Here is a 12,354-nt window from a genome sequence, read left to right as displayed (position 1 = left end):
CACCTTCTCTGGATCTAAGAACCCCAAAAATGTCTGCCCTCCAACCGCAACCCCACCCTCGCTCCCGCTACCCACCCCGCATCACAATCGACCTTCCCATCTCCCCCACATCATCTACCTTCAACCTCACCCCACTCTCAGCAGCCTTCTCCCACCACTCCCTCCCACCCTCCCCGTACCACCCATCACCATACACCTCCCTCCCAACCTCACCTTTATCGCCATTGACACCCGGAACAGTGCAGCAGATCTCGTTTTACGTTCCGCATTTGCCTGTCGCGACGTCACCGACCACACCTACACCCACATCGGCGCATTCGTATACTGGAAGATCGGCCAGGCGACCGTTACCCCTCCCCCCGTCACCAGTATCTGCGTCGCCGAAGGACTACCTACCGCCGAGGACGTCGGTGAGCGTGCCCGAGGGCAAAGGAAGAGGTGTGTGGCGCGAGATTTCGTTTTATGTGCCGAGGGTTGAGGATGTTGATATTGGTGATGGGGTGGAGGTGCCGGCTGCGGTTGAGAGTGAGGTGAATGAGGAAGGAGGTAGAGATATGCAGGGAGCGTCTGAGGCTGGCGATGGGGAGAGTGGATGTGGGAAGAAGGTGCAATCGTCAGCTGGAGAGACCTTTGATCCGAAAATCGCGGCGGATTTGATCGCCGGTATTGAGATTGATCATGGACCGATTGGACCGCTGCTATCTTCCGCCGACGACGACGACCAAGAATCGGGAGCCGAGCAACATCGCTCGGAAGACGATGTGGACAGCAAATGGTCCGGCAAGGCGCCAGTGTTGAAAACCGAAGCGAGCGACGACATAGCTCCTCGACCAGTGGACATTGGCGAGACTGTCTCCGAAATCGAGGACGGCGGTTTTGATGCGGAGCCTGATAAGGTTGTGTCTGGGAATCTGGACCAGGAAGGGGATGTGGGTGAGGATGAGGATCGAGATGAGAACGTGAAAGAGGATGAGGATGAGGGCGTGACGGAGGGCTTCGAAGCGGAGGAGGATGAAGGCTTGGAAGAGGATGAGATTGAGGGCTTGGAAGAGAATAAAGCTTGCCTTCACATTGTGAAAGAGCCGGAAACCGGACCAAGCGAACCGACCCTTGCCACCGAAATAGTATCTACAGAGAGCGACGGCAACGGCTCCGCAACAGAGGTTGCTACGGCAGGCTTCCATTCCGGCGAAGGCGCGGAAGATGAGGATGAGAGCGAAGATGAGGATGACGCTGACGAGGAAGAGGAAGACCAATTTCAAGAAGAAGACGAGGACAACTCGGCAACGCCGACTGATCACGACCCATCCTCGCCGGCCGAAAGAGCTTTAGACGTGGAGGCGCATCGTGCGCTTCCCATTTTCCCGATGTTTGCAGCCGAGGCTCATGACGCAACTTCCGCAAGAACGTCTCAAGAAGCTTCCATAGCCGTTTCATCATCGGATGCCAAAGGAGGGGAGAACGCGACGGCCGACCACGTGGAGATTGAGGTAGAAAACAAAGTGCTTGGTGATCCGGGGGCGGGAGAAGATGAGGATGAGTTGGCTGATGAGCAAAGCGATGGAACCCAGCTCACTGCCGATGATGGAGACGGTCACGAGATTGGCGGAAACGTCGAGGACCAAGGACGCGAAGGTGACCTTGAAGATGTCGTTGCCGAGAGTGGGGCCGTGGAGGAGATCTTGGATGATCAAAGGGATGCGGGAGAGCTTAGGGAAGTATCTGGGGAAACGATGTTTGGGAACGAAGGCGACGAGGCCGCTGATGAGGGTGAAGACGACCTAGAGAAAGCTGTTGACGACAAGGGAGATGGAGACGATCTGGAGGTACCTATCGATGATGTAGGAGTCGAAAACTATCATGAAGAAGCTGGTGATGCCGAAGGTGACCATCAGCAGTCTCTGCAACTCGATCAGACCAACGGAGGTGATGCCAACGAAGACGAAGATGACGCCGAGGACAGGGCGCAAACGCCTACAGATCATGATATCATCATCGGATTGGCAATCGGCGGAGAGCCGCAAGATGTATCCGAGAGTCTGCCTCCCGGATTGACCGGTGAAGCGATTTCGCGGGAACTCGCGGAAGAGCCACCGGCCCCTCAACAAGAGGAAGCGTTCGAGGACAGGGCTCCGACGCCTACAGACCACGATATCATCAGCATCGCATCCGTCGGAGGGCCGCAGAATGTTGCTGAGAGGATACCTCCCGAATTGAGCAATGAAGAAGATCGACAGCGAGACCTTGAAGTGACACCTCCTTTTTCACCTCAAGAGCAAGCAGAGGGTGTCGAGGACAGGGCGCGGACGCCCACAGATCACGATATCATCGGTGTTGCAGCCATCAGAGGGCTGCAAGATGTTGCTGAGGGAGTGCCTCCTGAATTGACCAGTGCCAAGACTCCGCGGCAACTCCTTGAAGAGTTTCTCGAGGACAGAACATCGACGCCTACAGACCACGATGTCATTGGAGTTCCATCCATAGGGAATCCGCAAGATGTTGCTGAGACTGTGCCTGCGGGCTTTAGCCGAGACGTAGCGCCACATCCCGTCCTTTCCCATCCATCAGAGGCTGCCACGAGGGATGTAGCAACTCCCACGGACAGAGAGGATTTCGAGGACAGGGCACCAACGCCGACAGAACAGGACAGCATTGGATCCTCGCACAGCATTGTCGCTGACACTGACAATAAGCCTGCCGACTTGACCAATGGAGACCCCTTCGAAGTGCAACCTCACGTGCTTCTAGGTCCATCAGAGGTCGCGGTGAGGAATGTAACAACTCCCACTGAGGGAGAGGATTTGGAAGACAGGGCACCGACGCCGACTGAGCACGACATCAGTGGATTCCCGAACACCGAGCGGCAAATTGTCGTTGATATTACGCCTGTCGACTTCGCCACTGAAGAGAATCCGCCGCCAATCCCCAAAGACCGCTCTCCCACTTTCCCACTTCGAGCACGTATACCATACGTGAGGAACGTAACTCCTCCCACGTCACATCTGACCCAATCGGAAATCGCATCCATCCTTGACCTTGACGCAGAAGAGTCCGAGTTGCTCAGGCTGGAAAATGCTCAACTGGAGGCAGAGCTGGCTCGGTATCGAGTGATCCTCATGAAATTAGCAATAGCGCAGAAAGCGGAGGATACTCAATGTATCAAAACTTCTTGTTGACAACCGCATCGTGTCTCGGCGGCGGGTATTCAAATCTCCGACCAAACTATATACAGAAGGTTGACAGCCTCTGGACGGAGTCCATAATGCCTTGGGGATCATCCGAACGTGGCCAGGAAGAACAACGTTAGTCTAATCCTACTGTTTCACAACTGTGGGTCTGCATACTCGTGGGCTATAGCGGCGCCAAACATCTGGTTGGGGCCGCACCACGCCGTCGAAATCTTTGGGACGGGTCAGGTCAGCGCATACTCGGAGGACTGGCATGTGACATGTAAACATATGGCACGTACCATATATGGCAGAGTCGGATGCCACGACACGTCTCGGATGACCTGAAAACACCCAACTGAAATCAGACAAGAAGTTGCTGCTCAATAAAGCACACTTCGCCATCTTACGCTTCGCATATTCGACCGATTAGGCCTCAGGAAGTCATAGTATCCGGGACCATCGGTCAGATTTACGTTCCTGAAGTCTGTACTGCTCAGTACGGCGCCAGTGTCGAGGGTTCGCACTAGTTCGCCCTCTAGCGAGAAGATGCGGATTTTGCCGTCCGTGGACCCAGTGTACACGTAGCTACATGACCGAATAGAAAGGATTGGTTGAGACGAAAACTGGGTGACATTAATGCAAATCCGAATGAAGCCTTTACCGTTGCCCCGTGCTGTGAGCCGGTGAGAAGTGACACCGGATCAGCGTCTTGAGCACTGCATAATGATGGTCAGTGGTGAATTAGAGTTTGTTTCCGATCCCACAAAGACTGATACGCACCACTGTGGCCGGTGTAAGTCTGGATAGAGCAATCTTGGGGATGTCGGAATGAGGAATCGCCCGGGTAGGGCATTAGCCGATAGTCGAAGCCCTCCTCGCTAAAGCAACACTAGTTCATCAAAAATGCCGCATTGGGAAAGCGATTAACGCCAGTGCAATACTTACCTATAGTACCCTGGATGCATTGTGATGTCGTTCTTTACTTGATTGGGCTCCTTCATTCGCCGCAAATCCCTGTACGCCCATTGAGGAGGTGACACATGACTTCGTCGAATGCAATTCGGAAGCTTACCACAACTTCATGTGCTGATCTTTGCCGTTACTCAAGGCGTATCGGCCATCGCCTTTCGAAGCAACATAGGTGATACCTTCCGTGTGACCGATAAAGACGCCGGCAGGTTGTGCGTTTCTGCCCAGCGATCTTCTGTCCCAGATCTTCACATGAGAGTCATCTGAAGCCGAATATAGGACATGTGACGAGTTGGGATCTGCGTAGCAGACTGCATTGACATCGCTCGCGTGTCCTCGTATTTGATGTAAGACTGTGCGCGTCTCGATGTCGTAGACGTATAAAGAGTTGTTCCGAGCGCCTGCCACTATCTCTCTCCCGTCTCCTGAGAAGCGGATAGACCAAATCTAAGACGGGTGAACTGTGAGATATGAACATAGCGCCATGAGAACACTTGAAGCAGCATACCGCAAAACTCCCTATGGACGAATTATCGAATTGAAGTGGTATTTGCGAGCTGTCCTCAGACTCCGGGTCTGACGAGGTCAGCCAGACAACCGGCGCGATGGAAGAGTAGATCATCTTTCTAGATCCGGCGAAGACGGCTGATAAGCTATCGGTCCCATCGAGGTGGGTCGTCGGATTTCGAAGATGATTACTACGTACTCGTTGTTTGGCGACAAAGAACAATCTTCAAAAGTCATATGAGCACAGACTAAGACCTACAGAACAGTCTGGATATGGGTAAGGACAACTCACCAGTGATAGTCCACTGGCCAACATGGCCCTGAAGGTCAATCTTCTTCCGTATGTTGGAGATATCGGACGTATCGTACAAATGCAGTTTGAAGTCTTGCGTGCAGGTGAAATACGAGTTTCCATCCTCTGCATCAAGAGGTTAGAACCTGAATCCGACAAGTTTTACCAGCCCTCCGCAACTCAACGCAATATTACTGACCGGAGAATTGCCCCGAATACGCTCGTGATCCGTACTTTGCGATCACAGACTTGCATCGGTTGGGCATGAAGGTCTATCAGAGACGTCATTGAGCAAAGCGGACAGACATTCGATCGGTTCGGCATCAGTATTGCTGACCTTCGCGATGGGGACGACCGAATGGGATTTAATGGTCCCTCGCTCCCGATCCCTCAACAAGTCATGCACTGATCGCCTTTTGTCGAAGTCCATTGCAAGACCCTCAGCGAAGATGCCATCGTCTTCGTAGCCGGAGTCTCTCGGCTGCAACCAGTCATCCTTACTCGGATCAACCCCTGGAGCGGCCCTCGCTTCCTGTACAGCCACCGCAGCGGCCTTTCTCACATTCGGGCGGCCCATACCCCCATGGCGGAGTAGAACCTCCATTGAAAAAGCTCCTTCGTCATCATCGTCATCGTCTTCTTCCGAATTGGCATCGACGGAATCGGCTTCATCCACCCAGTACTCCGAGTCGATTTCTAGGAACTCGTCTTCCACGTCCTCGTCGAGGAGGTCGTCCATGTCCTCGTAATCATCGTCGTCTTCATCCGAGTCCTCAAGGTTGTCGATGCTGTTTGCTCCTTCAGCCACCTCCTGCCTCCCGTTCCCGTCCCTCGGTGGCTCTTCGCCGGGAGTGTCGCTATCGGCCGGGCCGAACAGTCCGGTGAATGCCTGCATGCCCGAACCTCAAGCCTTTGTTATCTCAAAACGCACACAAGACAAGACCCTACGTGGGGTGTCCGGCTAATTTTCGAACCGCTGACTACGTAAAGTTGGGTTTTCCGGCTCGACCTTTGACCTGATCTAATGCTACAGACTAGCTCGGCAAACTGGGGCGGAAAAGCTCCATAAGGGAAGGAAGCCGATTCACAATTAACACGAACACGTCATGACCTGGAATTGACAGGCGCGTCGACCCGAATCGAATGGAATCCCGGACTCCCCAACACGGATTCAACCACCGACATGCAACCATGTTTCATCCCACATTCTACGAACCTTCACACCATGAGTGCTGAAATCCAAGCATCTGCATGAGCACTCGTAGCATTGTAATCCACCTGGTCCGTGACCTATGTCGAGCTTAATGTATGCATGCATTCGGACCCCCGGTATTTGTCCTCGTTGGACGCTGTCATGACTGTGCCACATGTGGCTTTTTCTTCGCGAGCGGGGAAGCTTCCCTCGTTGACGTTACACAAGGTATTCGTCAGTGGTATATAAGGAAGCAACGTCTGGCATCCACCCCTCGAAAAATTATCGACGATACTCATAAGGTAGGCCACCCGGACCTTTCACACACCAACAGCCGATTTTGACTTCCCCAAGGCCTCGTATTCACCGATCGCTCCCCCGTTACAGGATCATATTATGCAGTTCATCGTACCTCGCTTTGTTTTCTAACAAAGCCGCACATATCACCAAGGATGATGAGACGAAGAGCCTCTACCCAACACGAAGTGGGAAGTGTTGAGGGCAGTTTCATCTGCCCTCCGCTTCCGTTGAAGATCACGCCTCTGGGATATTCCAACCCAGTAGGAGGGGTAGTGGGTTCCGTCTGACTTGGCATCCTCATCGCTTGGATTTATGAGGTCATAAAAAACCTTAGCCTTCGTGCAACGACTCCTCCGCATCTTTGGCGGATGGATCCTGTGTGAACGCAAAGGCTTTTTATTGGCTTCATTAATCGTGAGGCGTATGGGAGAAGACGCCGTGTAGGTAGGCACGGGCGCCGCGGGGGTAGAGACCTGCGCGGGAGCGGTCGGAGAGGAGGAAGGAGCCGGGACAGGGACGGGAGCGGGAGTGGCGCCACCGTCGCTGGCAACGGCGGGTCCGAAGGTGGGGTAGGAGTCGTAGGGAGCGTATAGGTTGGACAGGACAGCAGGGCAATGGAAGTTGACGTTTCCAGGGATGAGGGTCTTGGACTCAAAGTCGGCCGGACTTCTTTCGTGATATGGTGCGCTGTGTAGAGCTTTGCCCCTGTATATGAATAAGATGTGGGGAAACCTGATGAGTTATACAACCATCACGACGGTTTTCTGAGATCTGACCATGCGGTGAAGGCGGGATTCCCCAACTTCAAAGCACCCACTTGGGCGGCAGACTGAGCACGTATGAAGTGTGAAGCGCATCGCTGCGACCATGGAGGAAGGAAGTTGCGCTCATAGACTACGGCAGTGGCGATTTGCGCCTCCACCTGTATACCGCCCGTATACCTCAATACACTCAAAGCATTGACGACCACCCCTTCGCCGAGATCCTTCGTCACCCCTACATACAGTAGGCCGTCCGGGTGCCATGTCAGGCGGCGATCTCGGGAGAGAAAAAATCTCAGTCTTGGAATGCCGCAATCACGTGACCCTCAACGATTTGGAGAATTGGGCGCCTATAAAAGCGAGCGCTCGCGCAGAGGTTTTTCTCCCCAACGACCCATCCTGATCTGTGCGACACAGAGAGTAAGTTGTTCAAGCCAGTCCATCTACCACGGAAGTTCAACAGGACTATGGCCACAGTACAAAACTCCGTGCTCGACGATATGGCTGGCCAACCAAGACTCTGTACCAAACGACGGGCGAATCTCGAGGGACGCCAGAGAAAGGCCGGGTGTAGCAGGATGATGATTACAATATAGAGTCAAGCACTGATTTTTGGGTGCGGGGTTGGTGCCGGCTTATATACGGACCTTCCTTCGTGCTCTTGATGACCACACTTTATACCTGACTGCTACAACCGCTATCCTTTCCCGTCTCCGTCCGCTGAGGTCTTGAGATGACGGAGTCTACAGTATGATACCAGTAAACTTGTGGGGAAGAACCCCGCTCATTGCGGGCGGGTTCACTGTGCCTACTGGATGTGCGAGGTCCTGGCCCCTTTTCATTATGAGGCATACGAGACTGCTTCGAACCTACCCTTTCTATGAGCTGCAGGATGATCTAATGTATGGCATCGGGCGATTCCAGGAGCTGAAGCGTTCAAGCGGCTCGTCCGCCATTGCCTATCGCTTCATTGCGTGCCTGCCAGAGACGCTTGCCACCGAAAGTACGACATTTCTCGCTAAGGGTGAGACTCGTACCGTGTTGCAGAACACACCCGATGTTTTGACCTCCTTCGAATGGCTTCTGATCCGATGCGCGACGGACACAGCGGCTGTCGATACAATCGCAGTAGTTCCGGGACTGCACAGCGGAGGGGCCAACGAGGATTCCTTTGTTGGACAACCTCGTCGAGTTTGTGAGAAAATGGAGAGGTACGTGAACATCTTTCGAGATGGAGACATGGGCAGGCTTATCTATCAGAATGGCTTGCGGGGTCGCTCAGGAAGGGGACCGGTCAATCAACTTTTGGTCGATCTTCTTCTTGTTGTAAAGAAGAGGGCTGCTGCGAGCGGCGTACAGTTAGACATAGCGCCTTGTCACAAGTTCCTCGCTAAGGATATCATGTCCTGGAACGATGCGTGGGGAGATGATGTCTTCGCCAATGGGAAGATCGGGATGGAAAGGCATTCGGGAAGAGCACGTAGCGATATACTACAATATGTCACGGAGGTGTAAAGTTACTACCAGTCAATATCTTGCCGCCTGCGTAAGACAATAAATAGTATCCAGTAAATCATTTGCTCTTGTGATGGAGTCCTGCCGGCTCTCTGTCGCTCTCTCACGCCGTTGGTAATTCTTCTGTATATGAACGAAGAAGCCGTCGGGACTTGAACGACGAACGGGGTGGGTACTCGGCTCATGAGTTTTTCATGAGTAAGTGTGTGAGGAGGGGGTTTGCTGAACAACCAAGCACGAATCTGCGCACGAGATATTACATTTGAACGTTCGGCTGTAGGAGTCTATGCCAACTGTACAAGTCTATGCCTACGATCTACTCTCAGTTGCCTCCTTCCACCTTCCGGAAGACCCTAACAAACTCTTCCACATCCTGCGCGCCGTGGATCTCATGCTTCCCGTTGACGGTGAAATGTGGGACGCCATTGATGCTTCTCCTGTGCTTGTTGGCCTCCTGATCCACCTCGTCCCCACCCTCCCCACTCAACAAGCACTGTCTAGCCTCATCCCCATTGATACCGGCCCCGCTGGCAACGCTCGTCAACACCTCAACGTCTGCGATGTCTTTGTTATCCTCAAAGTACGCCTTGAACAATCCCTCGATGACTTCATCCTGCTTGTTGATCTTCTGTGCGAAATGTGTCAAACGGTGGCTGTCACGGGTAGGACCGACGAGCCCGCCAAAGTTGATGTTAATTCCTTCGGCGGCCGCCATCCGCTTCATGTTGGCGTTGAGAGCCGCGAACCGTTCTTCACCGAACTTTGCGTGGTAGTGGGCTAGTTTATCCTTGGACACTGTGGCGGTGGGGTCCAGGTAGAACGGGTGCCAGCGGACCTATGGGAAGAGTTGGAGGAGTGAGTAGGAGGCTCCAATACTCAAATATAAGATGGAAGCCAACTCACCTTGAAGTCAAGCGTGTCCGAAAAGCGAGCCATGGCCCTCTCAAGCCGGCGCTTGCCCAGGAAGCAGAAGGGACATACGGTATCGCTGATAACGTCGATAGTTACGAGTCTCTTGGCCATCTTGATAGACAACTGTTTGGGAATGTAGACAGAAGTAGAGGGTAGCTTTCTGAGAGAAGAGGATTCCGTCCGTGTGGTTCGTCCCTTTTATACTTGTTCTGGCTGTAAACGGCTATGGATACTGGCCGAAAGGATGCCGGGTGACTGCTTGGTGGAGCTTCGGAGGCGGAGGGGAAGTTCGTGACAAATCGCAGCCAGCTGGAAGCTGCTGGAAGTGAGCAACGAGGATCCTCGGGTGGGCGATCCTTGACATCACGGGTAATTTATTACTAAGCAAGGTTAACAACAGAAATAGCCCAAGCAGATATGGACATATTCGAAAGACCGACCGGTGTCACTCATGGTGACCAAGGGAGTTGTCTTGTGGGGCAGGTGAGGCGACCAAAAAATCCGACACCAAAAAGGTATTGTGTCAATGGTGTCTCCGTACGGTATATTGGACCCAGGTCCGCAACTCACTTATGCATCGAGGTATAGGCCAGCGCATGCAGAAAGCGTGACACCATACCAGATCGCAAGCCAGAGTTGGTCGGCCAAATTGTGCCGGGTGACGGAGACTGAGACGGGCCGAACGTGGATCGATGCACACATTCGTGAGCTGGAGGTGCGGATTCTCGCCTCTCATTATCGCGTTCAACACCAACGTTTGTACTTACCATCATCTCATCCATCATGCGTTGCACCCGTGCATCGGGCCGGAATCGCGCACGGCACATCTGCATTAGGGCAATTCGCGCAGGAATGTCTCGTTGTGCTTATTGGTAATCGCATATCAGCGGTACCTGTAGAGGGAGTCTCTTTCCATCTGTTATCCGGATCGGCGAGAAGCGGTGCGCACATGAAGCGGTCCAAATCTTCGTCTTGAAGGGTAAATAGATCTCCCAAGGAGGCTGTAAGCGCATGTTCTCTCTGCTTCCTTATCGTCGCGGAATCGGACAACATATTAGCTGGCGTCCTCGTTGTTATGGCCTCGATTGATGTCGAGGAAACCATTGTCGTTGGGTTTGTGTTTGTGAGTAGAGGAGAGGAACTATACGACTCGTCTAGATAGAACATTACGCTCATGTCTTTTCGCAGGAAGCAGAGCATGGCATTCGAGAGAGAGACGGGCCGCAAGGAAGAAAAGCGGTGTGCTTTGAGCGAGAATTCAACAGGGCCTGTCAATGTGGTCCTACCAGTCTCCAGGGTTCTGGCAGTGACACAAGAGACTTATGGACATAGCGGTTTCATGCGCCGCCTGCCCAATGGGAACGGGGCCTGCGAGAAATAAATAAGGCCGCCCGTCGAGCGCTCGCACGACGCATGCGGTTTGACATGGCTTGTCTTTTCGGACCAACAGCAACGTAGGGCAAGCTGTTTATTAAGAGTCCGATACCTAGAGGATAGCTGGAAAGCGGTCTGCTGTTTCGTCGTTTCCAAAAACCTGCGCATCTCTGCATCAACGTAAGTATGGAGCACCGTCTCCTTGAAGGCCGTACGCTTGAGACACGACTTTCCTTACCTACTTTTCATTGTAGTGAACGTGCCGCGTTGTTGAAGCCTTTCGAGTTGAGAAGCATCCCAGCGAACCTCGTCGAACACCAGTAGCGGACGTCCCTGCAGAGTCCGGCAAATTCAGTTTACTTTGGCGGTGACTGGTTACGGTATGTGCTGGCATGGGGGCAACACGATGCGCGACATGCGGGGCATAAGTCCAGGGACGCGGTGATGACACAGGGCATGGCTTCCTTCCACTTCGGAGGAGAGCAGGGAAGGATTATGGCGCATTGATGGGGCGATGAGAGAAGCGCGAGCCGTTCTCTGACGAGCAGCCGTCTTCATTACGCTGTGATAGGTCCGAAATATGAGCACTGCGAATAAGACGACTGGCGCGTCCGCCAATGTTCCCGATGGACAACAGCAGCAGCAGCAGCAGCAGCAGCAGCAGCAGCAGCAGCAACAACAACCACAACCACAACAACAACAACAACAAATGGACCCACAACAATATGCGGCTATGTTTGGAGGGACGACAGGGATTCCCCAGTACGGTGGTATGGTGAGTTTCAGATCATTCGGCAGCACCATTCTGGATCCTATCATTCATCTTGGTTCTGGGCCCGGTAGATGATGGCACATCCTCCTGTGCCAGCAACCACACAGCCCACTAGCACACAGCTGACACCGAATCAATTGGCGCTGGCGATGAACGCGGCCGCCGCGGCGGCAGTGGCAGCCGCTACGACTCAGGAACGTCAAGCGGACGAGCCGTTATACGTTAATGCAAAGCAATACCACCGGATCTTGAAGCGCAGAGAGGCGAGGGCGAAAATAGAGGCGCTGAACAGGGGACGGAGGGAGAAGGTACTGTCATGGAAGCTTTTTTTCAAAAAATCGTTTTGGGCTCACATTGGACTATCTAGGGGTATATTCACGAATCGCGCCATCGGCACGCTATGAGGCGACCAAGAGGGCCCGGAGGACGGTTCCTGAGCGCATCTGAATTGGCGGCCTTGAAGGACGAGCCAGGCAAGCCCGCCTCTGGGGCAAATACTCCAGAAAACGGTCAGCAAGCCTCATTGAAGGCGGAAGCAGATTCCAGCAAAGCACAGCAAGCACCAGACCCGCCCCTGATATTGGGGCAAT

At 53.4% G+C, this 12,354-nt stretch overlaps 6 protein-coding genes across 6 annotated transcripts; 3 read left to right on the top strand and 3 right to left on the bottom strand.

The window, feature by feature from the left end:
* Nucleotides 1-29: 29 nt before the first annotated feature.
* On the top strand, nucleotides 30-3,176 carry EV422DRAFT_565436 (uncharacterized protein; the record flags this gene model as incomplete). Its single annotated transcript, XM_053072315.1, has 1 exon — nucleotides 30-3,176. The coding sequence occupies one exon, from the start codon at nucleotides 30-32 to the stop codon at nucleotides 3,174-3,176; it is 3,147 nt and encodes a 1,048-aa protein (XP_052927541.1).
* Nucleotides 3,177-3,249: 73 nt separating this feature from the next.
* On the bottom strand, nucleotides 3,250-6,044 carry EV422DRAFT_357705 (WD repeat protein). The gene is made up of 12 exons (XM_053066613.1): nucleotides 5,276-6,044; nucleotides 5,138-5,210; nucleotides 4,939-5,064; nucleotides 4,846-4,870; nucleotides 4,648-4,765; nucleotides 4,243-4,586; nucleotides 4,116-4,184; nucleotides 3,951-4,048; nucleotides 3,832-3,886; nucleotides 3,578-3,755; nucleotides 3,470-3,511; nucleotides 3,250-3,400 (listed from the first exon to the last, which is right to left on the bottom strand). Exons 1-12 carry the CDS (start codon nucleotides 5,831-5,833, stop codon nucleotides 3,323-3,325), a joined length of 1,764 nt encoding a protein of 587 aa, XP_052927540.1. The 5' UTR covers nucleotides 5,834-6,044; the 3' UTR covers nucleotides 3,250-3,322.
* Nucleotides 6,045-6,422: 378 nt separating this feature from the next.
* Nucleotides 6,423-7,446, bottom strand: EV422DRAFT_357584 (uncharacterized protein). Its single transcript, XM_053066610.1, has 2 exons — nucleotides 7,248-7,446; nucleotides 6,423-7,135 (listed from the first exon to the last, which is right to left on the bottom strand). Exons 1-2 carry the CDS (start codon nucleotides 7,319-7,321, stop codon nucleotides 6,574-6,576), a joined length of 636 nt encoding a protein of 211 aa, XP_052927539.1. The 5' UTR covers nucleotides 7,322-7,446; the 3' UTR covers nucleotides 6,423-6,573.
* A 143-nt stretch (nucleotides 7,447-7,589) lies between these two features.
* Nucleotides 7,590-8,706, top strand: EV422DRAFT_577033 (uncharacterized protein; the record flags this gene model as incomplete). The annotated part of the gene is made up of 1 exon (XM_053073246.1): nucleotides 7,590-8,706. The coding sequence occupies exon 1, from the start codon at nucleotides 7,942-7,944 to the stop codon at nucleotides 8,704-8,706; it is 765 nt and encodes a 254-aa protein (XP_052927538.1). The 5' UTR covers nucleotides 7,590-7,941.
* Nucleotides 8,707-8,927: 221 nt separating this feature from the next.
* EV422DRAFT_521205 (DSBA-like thioredoxin domain-containing protein) lies at nucleotides 8,928-9,923 on the bottom strand. The gene is made up of 2 exons (XM_053069738.1): nucleotides 9,610-9,923; nucleotides 8,928-9,541 (listed from the first exon to the last, which is right to left on the bottom strand). The coding sequence occupies exons 1-2, from the start codon at nucleotides 9,727-9,729 to the stop codon at nucleotides 9,029-9,031; spliced, it is 633 nt and encodes a 210-aa protein (XP_052927537.1). The 5' UTR covers nucleotides 9,730-9,923; the 3' UTR covers nucleotides 8,928-9,028.
* A 1,990-nt stretch (nucleotides 9,924-11,913) lies between these two features.
* Nucleotides 11,914-12,227, top strand: EV422DRAFT_493634 (CCAAT-binding transcription factor (CBF-B/NF-YA) subunit B-domain-containing protein; the record flags this gene model as incomplete). The annotated part of the gene is made up of 2 exons (XM_053067683.1): nucleotides 11,914-12,072; nucleotides 12,132-12,227. Coding segments are annotated over 2 exons (255 nt in total), but the record flags the coding sequence as incomplete, so codon positions are not given.
* Between the last annotated feature and the right edge of the window lie 127 nt (nucleotides 12,228-12,354).

Source organism: Fimicolochytrium jonesii (genome assembly GCF_025526975.1).
Source record: "Fimicolochytrium jonesii strain JEL569 chromosome Unknown EV422scaffold_5, whole genome shotgun sequence".
NCBI lineage: Eukaryota > Fungi > Chytridiomycota > Chytridiomycetes > Spizellomycetales > Powellomycetaceae > Fimicolochytrium > Fimicolochytrium jonesii.
Note: the sequence above shows the minus strand (reverse complement) of the source record. Positions and strands in the feature narration are given on the sequence as shown.

Coding starts and splice junctions, on each gene's coding strand:
- EV422DRAFT_357705 (XM_053066613.1), bottom strand. CDS start 5,833: ATGCAGGCATTCACCGGACTGTTCGGCCCGGCCGATAGCGACACTCCC. Junction 4,766..4,845: donor TCTTTGTCGCCAAACAACGA/GTACGTAGTAAT, acceptor CGCCGGATCTAG/AAAGATGATCTACTCTTCCA. Junction 3,756..3,831: donor GCTCACAGCACGGGGCAACG/GTAAAGGCTTCA, acceptor TCGGTCATGTAG/CTACGTGTACACTGGGTCCA.
- EV422DRAFT_357584 (XM_053066610.1), bottom strand. CDS start 7,321: ATGAGCGCAACTTCCTTCCTCCATGGTCGCAGCGATGCGCTTCACACT. Junction 7,136..7,247: donor GTGCTCAGTCTGCCGCCCAA/GTGGGTGCTTTG, acceptor ATTCATATACAG/GGGCAAAGCTCTACACAGCG.
- EV422DRAFT_521205 (XM_053069738.1), bottom strand. CDS start 9,729: ATGGCCAAGAGACTCGTAACTATCGACGTTATCAGCGATACCGTATGT. Junction 9,542..9,609: donor CGGACACGCTTGACTTCAAG/GTGAGTTGGCTT, acceptor CTCTTCCCATAG/GTCCGCTGGCACCCGTTCTA.